Source organism: Argentina anserina, chromosome 2 (assembly GCF_933775445.1).
Source record: "Argentina anserina chromosome 2, drPotAnse1.1, whole genome shotgun sequence".
Classification (NCBI taxonomy): domain Eukaryota; kingdom Viridiplantae; phylum Streptophyta; class Magnoliopsida; order Rosales; family Rosaceae; genus Argentina; species Argentina anserina.
Genome location: NC_065873.1, coordinates 22,154,109 through 22,172,224, shown reverse-complemented (window position 1 = coordinate 22,172,224; position 18,116 = coordinate 22,154,109). Strand labels below are relative to the sequence as shown.

General features: G+C 34.6%; 3 protein-coding genes across 3 annotated transcripts in view; 2 read left to right on the top strand and 1 right to left on the bottom strand.

Moving 5' to 3' along the window:
* LOC126783240 (small ribosomal subunit protein S13, mitochondrial-like) overlaps nucleotides 1–18,116 on the bottom strand; it is a 96,257-nt gene that overhangs the window by 15,520 nt on the left and 62,621 nt on the right. The gene's annotated exons all lie outside the window — the stretch shown is intronic.
* Nucleotides 10,265–16,598, top strand: LOC126783222 (kinesin-like protein KIN-14I). Its single transcript, XM_050508644.1, has 19 exons — nucleotides 10,265–10,628; nucleotides 10,810–10,976; nucleotides 11,076–11,216; nucleotides 11,346–11,582; nucleotides 11,690–11,764; nucleotides 11,977–12,045; nucleotides 12,403–12,480; nucleotides 12,584–12,712; nucleotides 12,801–12,882; nucleotides 12,985–13,080; nucleotides 13,161–13,334; nucleotides 13,442–13,548; nucleotides 13,639–13,819; nucleotides 14,115–14,274; nucleotides 14,381–14,634; nucleotides 14,715–14,878; nucleotides 14,988–15,179; nucleotides 15,722–16,209; nucleotides 16,314–16,598. The coding sequence occupies exons 1-19, from the start codon at nucleotides 10,508–10,510 to the stop codon at nucleotides 16,429–16,431; spliced, it is 3,033 nt and encodes a 1,010-aa protein (XP_050364601.1). The 5' UTR covers nucleotides 10,265–10,507; the 3' UTR covers nucleotides 16,432–16,598.
* On the top strand, nucleotides 17,188–18,067 carry LOC126783239 (major allergen Pru ar 1-like). The gene is made up of 2 exons (XM_050508668.1): nucleotides 17,188–17,524; nucleotides 17,617–18,067. The coding sequence occupies exons 1-2, from the start codon at nucleotides 17,341–17,343 to the stop codon at nucleotides 17,913–17,915; spliced, it is 483 nt and encodes a 160-aa protein (XP_050364625.1). The 5' UTR covers nucleotides 17,188–17,340; the 3' UTR covers nucleotides 17,916–18,067.

Below are 18,116 nucleotides of genomic sequence, written 5' to 3'. Positions count from 1 at the left end.
TACCGTACGAGGTACACTGGTGGCTCACAGTTGAAAATGATCAAAACCCTAATATTGAAGGAAAAGTCGATCATCTTAGAACTAGCTTCAGTATTAGTTAAGCGAATTCTATATGCGGATGAGAGGTTGTTGAATAGAGAAATTGAGGATCAAAAGGACCGAGTGCATGCCCTCTCTCAGTCATCATCATAGTTTGGTCGGCTATAGCTTGTACAGTATATCGGAGTGCATAGCTTTCATGATTTATAGGGAATACGTGTTGCCCCCACTCCATATTACTAAAACTACAAACACTACCACATGTCGTATTCTTAAAACGGCCTTTAAAACTGTATTTGTAAGTTTGTTAAACCAAACCTAGCTTATGAGTTATGGCTACCAACAAGCATTTGCAACTACTCTTTCTTAAGCGAAAAGCTAGGCCAATTGATCGACCTGTACGTATTAGCTTTCCAGGGGGACTTGTTTTACACTCTGGCCAACCCAAAGTGTATAATCATAATCATGATCATGATGAGGATAAGTGCTTTCTTTAACTTTGTCAATGACCCAATGACCCAATGACATAGGAAATTAAATAGATATTAGATTATTTCGCTATGTGACCGAGTGGCATGTTGCTAGTGTTGGTCTTCAAGGGAGAAAGTGATAACTAAGAAGGGCTGCTTGTAATAATTCACGGGAAAAAAAGAAAAGGCCGGTCTCTGTAATTATATGAATGCAAAATAAGTGGCGATCCTTGTATGAGTTTTATCATTTTCAGGGTCATGACTTTGTGTGGAATCATAATGAGCTAGGGTACCATCTCGACTCGATGGGATCTGCAATCGTTTTGGAGTTTTAAGTGAGCTAATTAGATAGAAGTTTACCACGTTACAATTTACTTAGCATCTTTCTTTTCACTAGAATAAATTTGTTATATGCAAACACGATTCGAATCAATCGAATTGACAAGTGGAATTCTGAAAAAAAATCACATGTATTGTTTCAATATCATACTTTTTTTTAATGATGATAGCCGGACACATTACATCATTTACATCTATATATGGCTCAGGCCGGCCACCATCACTTGAGCATAAACTTGCAGAATGTCAGTCCGGAAAAAGAAAAAAATTATGGAGGACCTACATACAGTGCAATTCCATGAATATGATCATAATCTGTGAAGCACCACTTAAGGCTTAATTAGCTGCGGTTACACTTAACTAACGTGGGTGACTTTGTTCTTGACCAGAAATAAGGATGTGACTATTATCTAAAGAGATCAATTATCTTGATGAAATTAGCAAATGCAATTATAATCCAACTATTGACAACCTTAATATTACAATAATCTTAATGCGGCTAGTGCCGTTTGATTTGATCTCTTTGAGAGTTAATTACAGAATTCCAAGGTATACTAATTTCATTATTGAAAATGATTTTGCAATTACATTGCTTAATTTCTAGGGCAAAGATCGATTAAGGACAGTTGATTTTATAAAGAAACATATGATCGTGACCCGGTAGTGTACTAAAGCCTAAAAGCTGGTTGTTAACTCTGATAAGGTCACTAGAAACCCAGGAATGAAATATCGATATTTTTGTCAATATTTATGTGAAGCTTTTTATTTTTCAGCATATGAATATATTTTTTACATACCAAACATTTTTTTATGGAAAATTTTGATATTTTCCAATATATCTGAAATTTTTTACATTTTTTTGATATTTTCATAATATCGCTACGTGTCAAGTCAATTTCAAATAAAATAAATCATTGGTTAGGAGAAATGGAGAATATAACATTTGATCCATCATTTTGCAAGCACAAAGTTGTAGCCAACTCTACTACACAAACTTGTTGTTATATATGACTCTTTTTAATATATATTGCATTACATGTCTCAACATTCACCTAAAATTGAAATAAAACCAAACTAGTTGTTGAGGGGAATCGAACCCCTTTGGTCTAGGAGGACGCAATGATGAACCTTACATTTATGGGGGAAATTCAACAATGTCGTATCCATCATATTCATTCTCTAATGAGATGTAATTACGTGAAAATATATGGACACAATCTGATGGACAATCTTCACAAAGCTATGGTTATGGTCAAGGTTGAGAAATGTTTGATCCAAAGAGGAACTACCAGTACCACAATCCACAATCAATCATCCACGACCCATATAGTTGGCATATAAGTCAATTTATGCAAAATTATAAAAGGGTGGTATCATTTAATGATTATTCTTCACAATATACTTAAGGCTTTACTCAAAGACATGATGAAGATATTGAAAATTGTGTACCTCATAGATCCTCTATGTGGTTCTAAATTACTCATGTAATTTAATGGTTAATGTATCATATGTAAATAAAGAGCTGATGACTTAGTCTTCCTTTTTGTTAAAAATATATATATTTTTTAATAATTCTTAACAATTATTTCACCTTAAATTACTATAACTCACTATAAAATAATAATTATATAATAATTTCTTATGACATATAGTAAATAATTGATCAAATAAACATCTCTTAAAGTTTCATTCAAAATTTCCATATTTTTATATAAATTTCCATCAATTTACTCAATTAGTTTTTAAAATCAAAATTTTCCAATTTTCAGACTCTTGATATTTTAATTCTCGCCGAAATTTTATTACTTGCTAGGAACTGCTCACACCATATTATATGTGGAATAGTGTGTAGTTATTTATCTAATAGAGTGGGTGGTTAATTTCTGAAATTTTTTATATTAATTTATTCAATTGAGAAAAAATGACTGTTATATTTCTGCCACAGTTAGAAAATAGATCGACAATTTCGGCAGTTCACATTTTGGTGAAGTTTTTTATTGGCCGTTTTATAATAATAGAGATGAGACTTCAAAATAAGAAGTGGAAACAAAAAAAAAATCACAATAATTTTTTTTTTTGAATCATATGAACTTATGAAGTAAGTGAAATCCACATAGTTTTACAATTCACACCTCTTAAAACTCATGTTATTAAAGACAAAATTTAACTTACTTAAAAGAAAAAAATAAGGAGTGATAATTGTAAAATGAAGTGTGTGAATTTCAATTCTCTATTCATAATGCCGATGTTTCAACCACTACAAAAATGATGGACAAATGTCAAGTCTTTGGTAGTGTGGCCTTTCCATAAAATCCCACAAAACTCGATCAATCATAGATTTATTGCATTTGCCCATCTTTTGTGGTGAATTTTGAATTTTTTTCAAGAGCCATTTACCTCTTATGCATACAGCATACCGTTCGTTAGGCTAACTGTGCTCATTCTCAAAATAATAATAATAATATGTGCTGAATTGTGTACAAGTACGTTTTGATTTCACATTTCATTTTTCCTTTTTTCTTCATCTTGTACTCATAGAGTTTGACGACCAAGAGTTATATATTTGACTTGGATTACAGAAGGACGACGCCAAACCTTTCAACTCGTGAGTCAGGACATGACTCTCTCCATGAATGCTTCTATCTAAAGCAAGTTTCGAACTTCCGACTTATTAAGCAGCATTCAATTTATTGAATGCTCATCAGATTGTCATCCGAGTCACACCTCTTTTTTACTAATATTTATTGGGTGTTGTTAAATGTATCCGGTAAATATCTAGGTACCTAGCTCTAGAAATTTAAGTTTATTTTTCCAATTTTACCCTTAAGGATACAATAGCGCTCCAACAAAAAATTGTTTTGTAAGTCCGATTCAAACAGAGTAAAGGATGAGACGATGAGTGATTAAAGGTTAAAACAAAGATGCAGTGCAAATTTTTTTTTGGAACAAAAAGATGCAGTGCAGATTCACTTCTTCAATCTCCAATATGAGCACTACTTTTGTAAATTAATCGCAATAACAGTTTTGGCCTAATTTAAGCTACCTCTGTAACCCATTTTGAATAATTACTCCATCAATCAGGTTTATTCTCTGCCATTAATTATCAGATATGTTATTGAAGAATTGAGTGGATCTATTTCAATCACTTCAATTTGAAAGTCTTCGTCAGAGAGATTCTACAAGTTCTGAAAGTAGAAACATTCACTTTGATTACAATCTTTGGATCATGAAAACCATTTAATTAGATGTGGAGACAGAGAAACAAGAACGACTGGAGAGTATATCCAAAAGCAAAATTTAGCGCAGTGGAGAGAGACCGGGTATGTTGAATCACTGAGCGAGAGTTGGGTAAAATTATTTTGATCTTCGTTTTGGTTTGGCGCCGGGTTTGTTCTATTCGTTTTAGTGCTGGGTGCGTAAAGGATAATATTGGAAATTCAAGAGTAAAATATGTAGTGTTGGCTGTACTTCGATAAAATAAATAGGGTGGTATGAAATGCACCCAACAAATATCTAACTCACGATCTCACATTTAATTTAATGAGGGAAAACTATTTCACTAGACTAAAACCAAATAATATTGAGTTTTTAACTATATATTTTTATAACCAGAATCCACTTTTTAAACTAAAATATGTGTGAAATTACTATCTAACTCTTATATCATAGATTATATTAAAATAAATTTTAATAAATAAATAATAATATAATAATAAACTAAATAATGTAAAATCTATTTCTCATTTTTTTGTCATAAATTCTCTACGTAACTTTCCACTCTCACTCTCACTACTATGTGCTTTGTTTACAGAATAACATAAATAGCATAAAATAATTGAAAATTGAACACAGCCACGCGCTTCAGGTGCCGGGTCAGCTGCCAAGCTAAGTACATAACTCTACCCATTCAGAGGATGACACGTAGAAGGGCCCTTTTGAAGGTGTGCTCGGTATTGGTCTGTCGCAAATGAGTGTGACAGCTTCTGACGTTGATATCACAACCCTTCCTACTAAATGTTTGGATGCCGAACGGGGTCGCGAGTGGGTCCCATTAAAGGCGCTCTACGTGGGCCTCAACCAGTATCCATAACCGGAGGTTCGGTTCCGGACCTATTATTTGAATTTTCGAACGTTATGAACTATTCGCAAATCGCAAGGTAATGTGTGCCCCCACGCTCAATCGTGTCCCGTATCTCTGTTTGCTTCCAATTTGTTCTGTAATGGCCACGCACAAGTAGAAATGGCTGAAATGTTAACTACCTTCTGGGCAAAACTCACAACATGCATTTACATTTACCTTCACCATCTGAATTAGTTACTTAGAAATTAAAATAGAATATGAACAATTTGTTATCAACGACCTATCATTCATAGCGTCGGGTGCAATTACAATCATAACGCATCATCACTAGGTTTGGAGCTTGACTAAACCAAAGTTAATTTTGTTGATACATGACCCCTCCAAGACCATCCCTGCTAGCTATGTGTACATTAGTACGTATGCATTAGCTGTTCTAGAAGTGTATACAAACTCTAGCTAGCTACAAGCATGGACGGACCCATGTTAAGGGCCGCTTGGGCTGCGACAGAATTCAACTTCTTTATTTTTAAATTTTTATGTGCTCTAGTAGTTTAGCTAGTAAGTGTGTTGAGGTATAACTTATTTTTCATGGGTTCGAATCCCATCAAGTTCATTTCCTCATTCTTTTTTTTCTTCCACAATTTTTTTCTTTGTTTTTTTTAATTTAATCTTTTTTAGCAGCGTAAACCCTTAATTTTAACTCACTTTTTTATTTAATAACAATGATTATACATTAAATTTAGCATGTTGAGCTATCACTCATACTTTTACATAGATGTTAGAAAAAAAATGTTGTCTTCGCCAAACTTGCACGAATTAACCTACCCTATTTTTCAATCCTTGATCCGTCTCAGGCTACAAGCTTGAACATTTTTACTTCCAGCTAGAATCTCATCAACTATACACTTATGTTGCCTTAAGCATGATTATACTTATGAGAGAATGTCTTTGCATACCTACCTGACAATCAGATTCAAGGATTACATTTTGTACGTACGTACGTAGTCGTATATTATCGAGCACTTCGAGTTGGTGTGGAGTAGATCAACACCTGCTCGTTCTATATATAAGATCTTATAGCTAGGAGCTAAGATACGACTCTTACGAGCCTCTTTAAAATAACGATACAAGAGGATGGCTACAGTAGTTCAACTTGGTTTGCCGAACGTAATTGGCGCGGCATGCATGCTGAGCAAAACTGTCAATATCGATTAGCTCTCCTGATCACCCTTCTAACTCCACCTTCGTATTGTGATTGTAAATGAGCTCCATATATTGATCAACATCTATTTTTAGCTGGTTGATGATCGACTTCTCGTGCATGAAGCTCCATATATTGGAGACTTGGAGACCAATGTTTTCGAGTTTTAATTGTTGGCAACCTAGCTATTATACTTAATTAGTTGATTTGAACCTTAACTTCTACGTAATAAGGATGCGAATTATCAATGTGCATGTTGGAATCAATTATATATGTACAATCAAACGTACGTCTTTCACCACTAGTTGGTAGGTTTATATATCCGGGCGTAAAGTGTTCTTTTGCTCATTTTGTAACTCATCAATTTCAAAAATCATCAAAGTTATTCTATATTATATATATAGCTAGGGTCCCTAGTTTCTGTTACGTATTAACTTAGATCTCACTCCCATAATGGTTATGTGTGTGTAGCTATAGCTATTGGTTAATATATGGTTATGACCTAATTAAGATGACTAGAAATATTGGTCGGTTACTGCTTTCAACAACCATTTCTTTCTGATAATGACACTTAGCCAACCTAGCTAGTCGGCAATTTTGAATACTAATTGGATTTATGCATATAGTCACATAAAGTAATCTATATTAAGAGCATTTCCAACAATTTTGACATTTTGGAGAAAAAGATAAATTTTAGATAATATTGTGATTTTTCCACTCCAACAAATTATATATCATATCCTCTAAAATAAAAAAATAGATGAGAGAGAATGATAAATTCTCCAAATTTGCAGCAATTTACAAATTTTTGCAGAAGTAAGAGCATTACAAATGCTACACTTTGTCTAATAACTCAATTTCTAATAACAACCAATCAAAAAAATAAAGAATTTTAATATTTATTTCAAACTAGCAAATTAAATAGATAAAATATTTTATGGTTATAAAAATATGATTATATAATATTTTATTTACATGTAATAAATGCATAAATATGCAAAATAGAGAAACTGTTTGAGTTTGAGCATAATTTTTTTTTGGAGATTTTGGCATTTGCTTCTCCATTTTAGATAAATTTTGCCAAAATTATTGGAGATGCTCTAAGTTCATATATATGTTAGCTCATGCTTCCAAACCTTTTAGGCTAGCTCTAATTAACTATAGAGGACTGATAGGGCGTCATAATATGACACTAAATTTGGCGCCGTAATCCTATGTAGCATATCAACAATTAAAATAATAATAAAAATGTCATTTTAAATGAAAATATAATCATATTCTTAATAATCTAACGGTTTTAAATTATTATAAAAATATATATTTTTGGTTTTTTTGTCATTTATTTCTTTTTTATCACAATAATACTTCTAAAATATAATTTAAAATTTTAATATTTACAATAAATATGCTTGAAATGTGTGTGTGTGCGCGCAATATATATATATATATATATATATATATATATATATATATATATATGTGCAAAAAAAATATTTTCAAAATAAAACTATTTCATACTAAATAATTGGTTAGAAATTTTTTCATTTTTTGTAATTTAATTAATAATTTGATAGATAATATATGGTAATTATCTTCATTAATTATAGCCATTAATATAATTTGTAAATTTAAATAAAATATAAAAATTGAAAAAGTCATGAAGTAAATTTGGAAAAAACTCTTGACATATTTAGTGACAAAAAGTCATAAAGATGGACATTGTTGGTAATATTCTTAATTATAGAGGACATGTAAGGTAACAAATGTTTTTTCCTACCCATAATATACATATCTTAATTAATACCATATTTATATTTACCATATAAATACAATATTTTTATGGTAATCTTTCTAGAGTATACTACAATTACCATATAGTCACGCCCACACACACACATCTATATACATATTATATAATATAATATATATGTGTATATATATATATATATATATATTTCGCACATGCGCGCGTGCACACACCCATATATATCTATATATTTCAAGCATACTTTTATATATATCAAAAATTTTATTAAATTTTGAAAGCATTATATATCGTGATGAAATAATAAATGATGAAAAAAAAACACAATTTTTTAATAATAATCTAGAGCCGTTAGATTAATAAAGATATGATTGTATTTTCATTTAAAAATGACATTTTGTGATTATTGTAATTGTTGCCATGACAAAGATGACAAAATATGTCACATGAGATTATGATGCCAAAACATTTTCCTTAACTGTATTAGATCGATCTAATCATACGTAGAATGAAAGGATACCTATCTTCTTCTTTTTTGAATGTAGAAAGGATACCTATCTTAATTGGCTCAAGTTTGTATATTCAGATATTTGGATGCGTCGTGATATGTTATTAAGTGCATTCGATCATCTGTATTCGAAATATGGTCCATGCAACAAATACAATTTAGCATTCATCACTATATGTTTCTGATCGAAATACAGTACGTAATAAGGAAATATCGTAAAACTTAACTTTAATAGAAAGAGTGGCTTGAAAGGCAGTGCCGGGGGGGGGGGGGGGGGTGGGTAGCCTCTAATTCGCTTAACATGATAAGATGACGTTATATGTGAAATGGACAAATATTGCACCACGTACTTCCAAATATAGTTGTAATATATGTCATGGCCAATGAGTTAGGTTCATATATAATATATTATCCAGCCATATGTTTTCACAATACTATATTAGTAGTTCGAATTCATTTTGAATTCAAATGGATATAAGTTATGTCGTTTTATACGTATGTACTGCAATGGTCGCTCTACCTAATTGGCCATCAAGATTGAGATGGTCGAATCATTATCAACTTGAATTGAGCTTTGGATATCTCCTCGTTTGATCCTTCGTTGTCTTTACTCATGTATTGGTAGCTGTTCAATTATCTCATATTCAGAGTATTATGAGGTCAAAATGCTCTGATATATTAGCTTTGAGATGCAACAAAGTCACTGGTATACTAATTATAAACTAGAATTAATTACTAGCTTGTAATTTGCTTCTACTTCATTAATTAGTTTGACGTTCATCTTCTCCGACCTACCTAACATCATGTTAAGCACAATGATCAACTCTTTTAATTTGGCGCGCATTTTTGTTCCCACATTTTGTGCGTCTCAAACTATATATATGGGATTCCATTTTTGTATTCCTTGCTTGTTTTAAAATCGAAAGTTGTTATACTTTAATTTCTTCTTGTTTTCATCCTCTTCAATTCGTGAAGATTTAGGTTTCATGTCCCTTTCTTATTATCAAAATTGTTTTGTATTAATTTCTCATAGTGAGCATAAAATGGATTCAGATCCTCTCCTGAGTAACAAATCCACCAGACCTTCTGTGAGATGGCAACATGTGGAAAAACTGGATCTAATGGCTTCAATTCTTCTTAAGCTATTGCCAATTCTACACCCTTAGTAATTGAACCCCCTACCAAGTCTATACGGTGATACATGTATATATACTCTAATCACAGATCACAGCAAGTGCATTAGCTGCAGCCTGTCTCTATATACATTTAGATGTAAACAATCCTTCAATAGTAGTAAATAAATATCGGCATTTAAAGATGTTATTAACTATCAGAGCTATATATAAAGTTAGGATCATACTATAACCCTAGATTTTGCACAGATGCGTCGGTACGTTATTAAGAAAAAATATGGTATGATATCCAAAATAGGAACCTTAGTGTACTGTGTACCGCCCGAGTTTGAGCTTCGTTCCATCTTTGTCTTCTAACCTCCAAAATAGGACGATAAGCTGCAACGTCCGAATCTACATGAGCCTTTAAAATTGGCTCCAATTCTTCCCCGCACGCGCCATAAATGCGGTTGGTTCGGCTATTTTGGCGGAAAAAGAAATCCCACTAAAAACCAACAAATGTAACAAAGCCAATATTTTTTTTAAACGGAAAATGTAGTGGGTAAGAGGGTTCAAACCGAGAGGCTCGGATTCAGGTTCGGGTGAAAAGGCAGTTGGAGAGACAGCAGAAGAGGGGGACTGAAAATTAAAACAGAAAAAAAAATAAAGAGAGGAAGAGGAAAAGCAAAAGGTCATGGACTACTCACTCTCTCTGTGAGAATCTGAGTCTCTCTCTCTTTCTTTCTCTCTCTCTCTCTCTCTCTAAATTGGAAACAAAGAAACCTTTACATCCCACACCACCACCAACAACAAACACAGAGAGAGGCTCACAGCTAATATCTGCATTCCCACATCCTCTCTCATTACATTACTAACAATTTCGCCGAATTTTTCGGCCCTGTGGATCGAGTGAGAGGTGTTTATTATGCCAGTTTGTTAAGCATTTGATCAATTTGGATTTTGATTTTGAGTGCTGGATTGTTCGGGAGCTTATGGCGGCAGGTGGAGGGGCAGTTTCGATGTTTTCGGTCGTGGAGGATGTGCTTCAGCAGCAGTGTAGTGCTCCAGTCGGGGATCTTGATTTGGTCGAGTTTCGGAAAGTTGAGCAAGCCGGTATGAGACTCTTGTTTAGCTTTTCACCTGACAATTTTGTTTCAAAATTCAATTTAGTATGATCTGTCCGGAGCAATGTGGGCGAATTTCGCGGATTTTTTGGAGAATTTGGTTTGGTGGCTGACATCTTAGTTCAGGCTTGTTAGAACTAAGTGTGGACTGACTGACTGTTTTTGTGTAGCATCGAGAAGAAATGAGGCGGCTGGGTGGCTTAGAAAGATGATCGGCGTCGTCGCGGCTAAAGATTTGCCAGCAGAGCCTACTGAGGAAGAGTTCAGGCTTGGATTGAGGAGTGGGATTATCCTCTGCAATGCTATCAATAAGGTTCAGACCGGAGTAGTGCCCAAGGTTGTGATCCTGATCCTATAGCTTTCGATTATTGCAATCGTCATTTTCGGATTAGGTATGTGTGTTCCTTACATAACTTGCGTATTTGTTGCTCTTCAGGTGGTGGAATGTCCATCTGATTCAGCTTCGACCCCTGATGGAGCATTGAAGGCGTTCCAATACTTTGAGAATTTGAGGAACTTCCGTGTTGCTATCGAGGAGATGGGGCTTCCTACATTTGAGGCATCTGATCTTGAACAAGTACGTGTTTGCACATAAACAATCTATAGGGGATTGATAATTATGAGTTGATTGATGAATCTCATAAAATGACTAAGCATAATACTTGTATGATGATACCTATATTCTTCATATTTTGGTTATCTTCAGGGAGGGAAGTCTGCAAGGATTGTAAGTACAGTTCTGGCTCTCAAATCCTACAGTGAGTGGAAACAAACAGGAGGAAATGGCACATGGAAGTTTGGTGGAAATGTAAAACCGACCACGTCAGTCAAGTCTTTTGTGAGGAAAAATTCGGAGCCATTTATGAATTCTTTGTCAAGGACCTCATCAATGAATGAAAAGTCTTTGAACTCCTTCACCACTGATCTTGATTCTAATAAAATGGTTGGTAATCTGAAATTCTACAATTCAATTTGTATCCATTGTACCTGTGTATTCTCAATTTAATTGAAGGAATGACCACAATCTTCTTTCATCTTTGCATATTATAGCAGACTAGTTCAGGCTCATTGAGTATGCTTGTCCGTGCAGTACTGTCAGATAAGAAGCCTGAAGATGTTCCAATGGTAAGGATTGATATTAGTTACTTTCTAGTTTATATGGAGTAGCATTCTCTTATCTGGTACTACTCATCTGCTACTTAAAAACTGTTTACAGAGTCATCATAAGGATGTGCTTGACAAACTTTCAGATTAATATTACCATTTTTACAGCAATATTACTGCCAATTTTATCTTCTAATATAACGTGGGTCATTTTATTCTTCTGGTTGCATCAGTTGGTAGAGTCTGTCCTAAATAAGGTTATGGAGCAATTTGAGAAACGTCTTTCCGGCCAATATGAGTTGGTATGTTATTAATACTTCTCCTTTAAATAATTCATTTCCTTTTTAACACTGAGAAAAAATTAGTTGCATGGATATCTGCTTCCTGGTAAGAAACATGACTGGAGTCATCACTGTAATTGATTAGTTGCATAACTTGTATGAGATGGACCCCAAATATAAATTTTGCATCCAATAGTTCTTGATAACCAGAAACTTCAACCTTCGCATCCAATAAGGTCCTAAGTGAGTGTTTTTGAAATCCTGTCTTTCGTTCTTCTATCTGGACATATGACCTTTTAGAACTTGCACTGTTTGAACAGCCTTCTATTAAAATTTGGACGCAGCTAGCTCCAAACTCACTTGTGTATTATCTTATAGACAAATACAAGTTCAAAAGATGCAACTGGTTCTCATGGTAACCGACCTCCAATGAAATTTGCTTCTGGTGATAAAAGGGTAACAGTTCTTACTTATTGAAAAGCAAGCACAACTCATATTCATTATTGATGTACAAACTGAATTATTACTGAATTACCTGTGTATTTTAAATGATAATCAGATACCAGAAAATCTCAAAGTATTAAAGAAAGAGGAATCCTTCAATAAAAGTTACATCTCTGATGAGGAAATGAAAAGTCAGCTGCTTAAACAGCAAATGATTTTTGATCAACAACAAAGAGATGTTCAGGTAAGTTTCAGCTGTGACGTTTTCTCCATTTTTCTTTTTCTTTTATACGTTAATTAGGTAGTGCATTTATATATTATAATTTTTGCAGGAACTAAAGCACACCCTTCACATTACAAAATCTGGTATTCAGTTTATGAAAATGAAATTTCATGAAGAGTTCCAGAATATTGGTACAGATCTAGAAAGACAATATCTGATGTTTCATTTTGCCCATCTTCTCTAAAGAGGGGGTTACAGAAATCTTTTTCTTATTAAAGTTTTTGCTTCCATAGGTTTGCACATTCATGGCCTCGCTCATGCGGCAAGTGGATATCACAAAGTTCTTGAAGAAAACCGGAAGCTCTACAATCAAGTTCAAGACCTCAAAGGTAAAAATATCGCTACTTGCCCTCAGCTTCCTAATGCCAGTCTTCAAAATAGTTAATTAGTTGTCTGTTGTTTTGATCAGGAAGTATTAGGGTTTATTGTCGAGTGAGACCTTTTTTATCCGGACAGTCAAATAATTTGAGCTGTGTGGATCATATGGAAGATGGGAATATCACTGTTAACACCCCTTCAAGGCATGGGAATCAACAAAGAATCTTTAGTTTCAACAAAGTCTTTGGGCCATCTTCAACCCAAGGTTGATGAGGTTATCCTTATGAGGAAATTTTCCTCTTATTAAAAAAAACAAAAGATTGAGAGATTCAATTACTAATGTTATTCTATGCTTTTAACTGAACTTTGCAGCTGACGTCTTTTCTGATATGCAACCACTGATTCGTTCTGTCCTTGATGGTTACAATGTCTGCATATTTGCATATGGTCAAACAGGATCGGGAAAAACTTTCACGATGGTACTATGCTTTTACATCTGTAGAAATGATATTTCACGTGTTTCTGCTTTTTTAAGTATACTATTATTAACTTTTGTTGGTTCATATCAGACTGGACCCAGAGAGCTTACTGAGAAAAGCCAAGGTGTAAATTATAGGGCTTTGGGAGACTTGTTCCTCATAGCAGATCAAAGAAAGGACACTTTCCACTATGATGTTTCTGTTCAGATGATTGAGATTTACAACGAGCAAGTCCGGGACCTCCTTGTTACTGATGGAGCTAACAAAAGATATCCTATACTAATTTTGATATTTACTGCTATTTTTGTTTTTCTGAAATCTGTTCAGTTACATGACATGTGGCACGAGTTTTTTAGTTTTCAAACATGGATAACTTGAAAGCTAAAGATGTCTTTCAATATCAGTTCTATCTTGATAAATAATAATTGTTGCTTTCATGTTGCATTTCCAATATTATAAGATTCTGTCCAGGTGAAAATGAAGATGATACATGTTTTTACATTTTTTTTTCAAGTCTTGATTGCATGCTAGTCCCATTTGAGGTTTCCTTAACTTATTTAGTACATTAGAGATTCGCAATAGTTCTCAGACAGGTTACAGTGTGCCAGATGCAAATATTACTCGTGTGTCCTCAACATCTGATGTTATCGATCTGATGAATCTTGGACATAAGAATCGGGTTGTTGGTGCAACTGCTCTAAATGATCGAAGTAGTCGCTCTCACAGGTAGGAAGAATTTTGCTTCAATCCCATTGGTGTGTGAGAGAAAAAGTGATGTTTTCATGAATGTGCTTGAATTTATTCACCAAGTTTAACTTTTATCAATCTGCAGCTGCTTGACTGTTCACGTTCAAGGACGGGATTTGACTACCGGATCTATTCTTCGTGGATGTATGCACCTGGTTGATCTTGCAGGAAGTGAGAGGGTGGACAAATCTGAAGTAACTGGGGATAGATTGAAGGAAGCACAGCATATTAATAGGTCTCTGTCAGCTTTGGGTGATGTGATTGCTTCCCTCGCACAAAAGAATCCTCATGTTCCTTATAGGAATAGCAAACTAACACAGTTGCTCCAAGATTCACTTGGTAAGTTAAAAAAATCCTTCAGCCCTTAGATTATTTAATTTTTTTAATCTTCATGGATATGTTTACTGTCAAATTTATAGGTGGACAGGCCAAGACGCTTATGTTTGTTCACATAAGCCCTGAGCCAGATGCTATTGATGAAACTATAAGTACACTTAAGTTTGCTGAACGAGTAGCCACAGTGGAGCTTGGTGCTGCCAGAGTAAACAAAGATGGTGCAGATGTGAAGGCTCTCAAAGAACAGGTGTTTACAGGCATTTTTTCTTCTTTTCCTGTTGCAATATCACGTGTGTGGCTCTTCAAATGGTTAGCTTAGCATTCATGGAATTGATGTATTATTGAAATGTTCTCAGATAGCTGGTCTTAGGGCAGCACTGGCCAGGAAAGAAGAGGAAGCTGAGCAACGCCCTGTTCTAGGTAGCTCTGATAATTACAAGATGAAAGCAGGAGAATTGTTGCCTCTTCCTTTGAACTATCAGGGTACAGACATCATGGGAGAACAGTTTGGCTGCCGGCAACCAATGGGAAATCTTGGCAACATTGAGGTAAACTCTTGTAATTAACAGTAATTCACAAATATTAAGGTTTCTTTGAACATATACAGGTCAAGCTAATTTAATCTCTATTTTAATTTTTGAACTACTAATACAACTCCACTAAACTAGGATGTAAAGTTTTGAGTAATGAGGAGGTTGGGAATCTTTAAGATAGGATCAACTATTGCAGTCTTTACATTCTGAAACACTTATAAGTTATAATCGTCTATATTTTGAGGGAACATCTAAGTATTTACTTTTTCTATACTTCAAAGGTTTATGTTGTTGATGCCAAAGTTTTAGTTTGATACTGAGTTGGTTTCTTGGAGGACTTTCTAGTGCAGGGTTTCATTAATCTAGGACTTTCTGTAGATTAGTATCAAGTATGATATGTCCCATTTGATTTAACAATTATTCAGTTACTGCAATATGACCCAGATTGAATTTATATTCAGTTACTGCAATATGACCCAGATTGAATTTAACTATCATCCAGATAAAACTATATTTGATGACTAACTGAAACTATATTTGATGCACTGATTTTGTAGCTTCAAAACAACTCAGCCCCAAGGCAAAAAAGACAAAACTTTGAAGTTGATGAGCTACTAGCAAATTCACCTCCATGGCCTCCAGTTAAGAGTCCTGGCCAGAATCATGGGGATGAAGAGAAAGACATGGGCTCAGGTGACTGGGTCGATAAAGTTATGGTGAACAAGCAAGAAGTAAGAAGATCTGGAAATCCCTTGGGAGGCTGGGAGGCAGACAATGAGAACTTATCCGATACTTTCTACCAAAAGTATCTCCAAGATTCTTCTAATAAATATCCAGAACAGTCCTACAACATGTTCACAGCAAGCAATGGGTTCAATGTTGCTAGTAATGATGATATGGATGACCTTGATGCTGCCACAAGCGATTCTTCAGAGCCAGATTTGCTCTGGAAATTCAATCAAACTAAACTTATCAGTGCAGGTAACGGCATTGGGTCTAGAATCAAGAAAACTAATGCAAAGCCAGTTAAAAGCCCAGAACTAAGGTAATTACATGGATTTTGAAGTATTTATCGCTCTACAGTCTACAGAGCATTTGTAAGTTGTAGCATGCTTATTTACTAACAAGTTTTGCTCATGATTTCTGCAGCAAGCATTCTCTAGGCCCTTCGCCTTCACGGAAACCTTTAAATGGCTTGCCACACAGGACTGCAAGGCAGCTAGCTCCAACAGCCGAGATGAAACGCAAAGCTGCTCATAGAAAGTAGAAGTGTTACCTTGACACGTTCAGAGGGTGATTTTTTATTTTTTATTTTTATTTTGTTCATTGATTTCTTTGATTTTTTTACAGAGAAAAGAGAGGTTTCATGTACTTGGAGACAAAATCTTGTAATCTATACAGTATACAGATAAATGCAGCAATAAATCGAGTTGCTTGTACATATGCATATGAGTGTCCTAGCATTTAAAATTCTCTGGATGATAGATAATCCTGTTTATAAATTCTCCCCATTTCCTTTTCTTACGTTTACTTTCGAGTTGAAACTTGAAACAACTAATGATCAAATTAGCTTTCAAAAACATGTTGAACATGATTTTTTTGTTGAAAAGGGCATTTGCTGACGAATTTTCATCCCCAACCGAATTCATCTCATCTGTAATGAACAAGTTGGTGCATTCAACCTTAATTTTAAAATGAGTCTGATGCTTCTAAAATCTAACTATTAAGTAACGACAAGAACAGTTACTTCATTTACCTAATTTATGATGATGACTATAACAACACCAATAATGCTGATATAAAATAAAATGTAGAAGTTCCAAATCCATCAGATAGCTTCAAAGTAAGGACTTCTTCCAGGCCCTTTCTATATTAGTTGAAAATTTTGAGCCGTCGAGGTCATGCACGCGCCTATCAGTGACTCGTACAAAAATAATTCTAATCTTGTAGCCATGAGGGAAAAATAAAACTATAAAATGATGGCTTATAGGGTCAAATTGTGTGTACCATGACTTCTACGTAGAATCATTCCACTTGTGAAAAACCACAGGATGATGAATACAGTGTTCACATAATCCTAAATTATCTAGTCTCTATATATACTGATTTTGTTAAACAGACTTCCCACATATCTAAAGTCTTCTGGTCAATTTCATCAGCAAGCTCAGGCCAAAACATGGGTGTCATCAATCTGAGCCAGGAGTTTAATAGTCCAGTAGATGCAGCAAGACTGTTCAAGGCCTTGATCATCGACTCCCACAACCTCATCCCAAAGCTCATGCCTCAGGCCATTAAGAGCATTGAAATCATTCATGGTGACGGAGGAGCAGGATCCATCAAACAGATCAATTTTGCTGAGGGTAAGCAATTAGTGACACCTAAATCAAATCATCAACATATTTATTGGTCATTGCTCAGTGATCTTAACAGTGTCATGTGTTTATACCTGCAGGTACTCGTTTCAAGTACATGAAGAACAGAATAGACACCTTGGATGTAGAAAACTTGATGTGCAAGTACACGTTGATCGAAGGCGATGTGTTGGAGGACAAGATTGAGTCTATTGCTTATGAGGTCAGGTTCATACCTTCTGCAAATGGAGGATGTGTTTGTAAGATGATGAGTGAGTACCAAGCTGTTGGGGACTTTGAGATCAAAGAGGAAGAGATCAGGGTTGGCAAGGATAGAGCAATGGGCATGTACAAAGTAGTTGAAGCTTACCTCTTCGAAAGTCCTGGTGCTTACGAGTAGCTGCAGCCTCTTGCCTGATCTTTCTTTTCTTTTCTGGTCAACTTTCACCAACTCAAGTAGTCATCTTCATCCAGTGCCTTTTGGTTGTAAATTTCTAATCTTTGTTCGACTTGGACATGAGATTAAAATAAACTTTGGTGATAATTACAGAAGTTTATAGTTAATCTGTATCTGCTAAAGCTACATAATACTGGTTTCTGT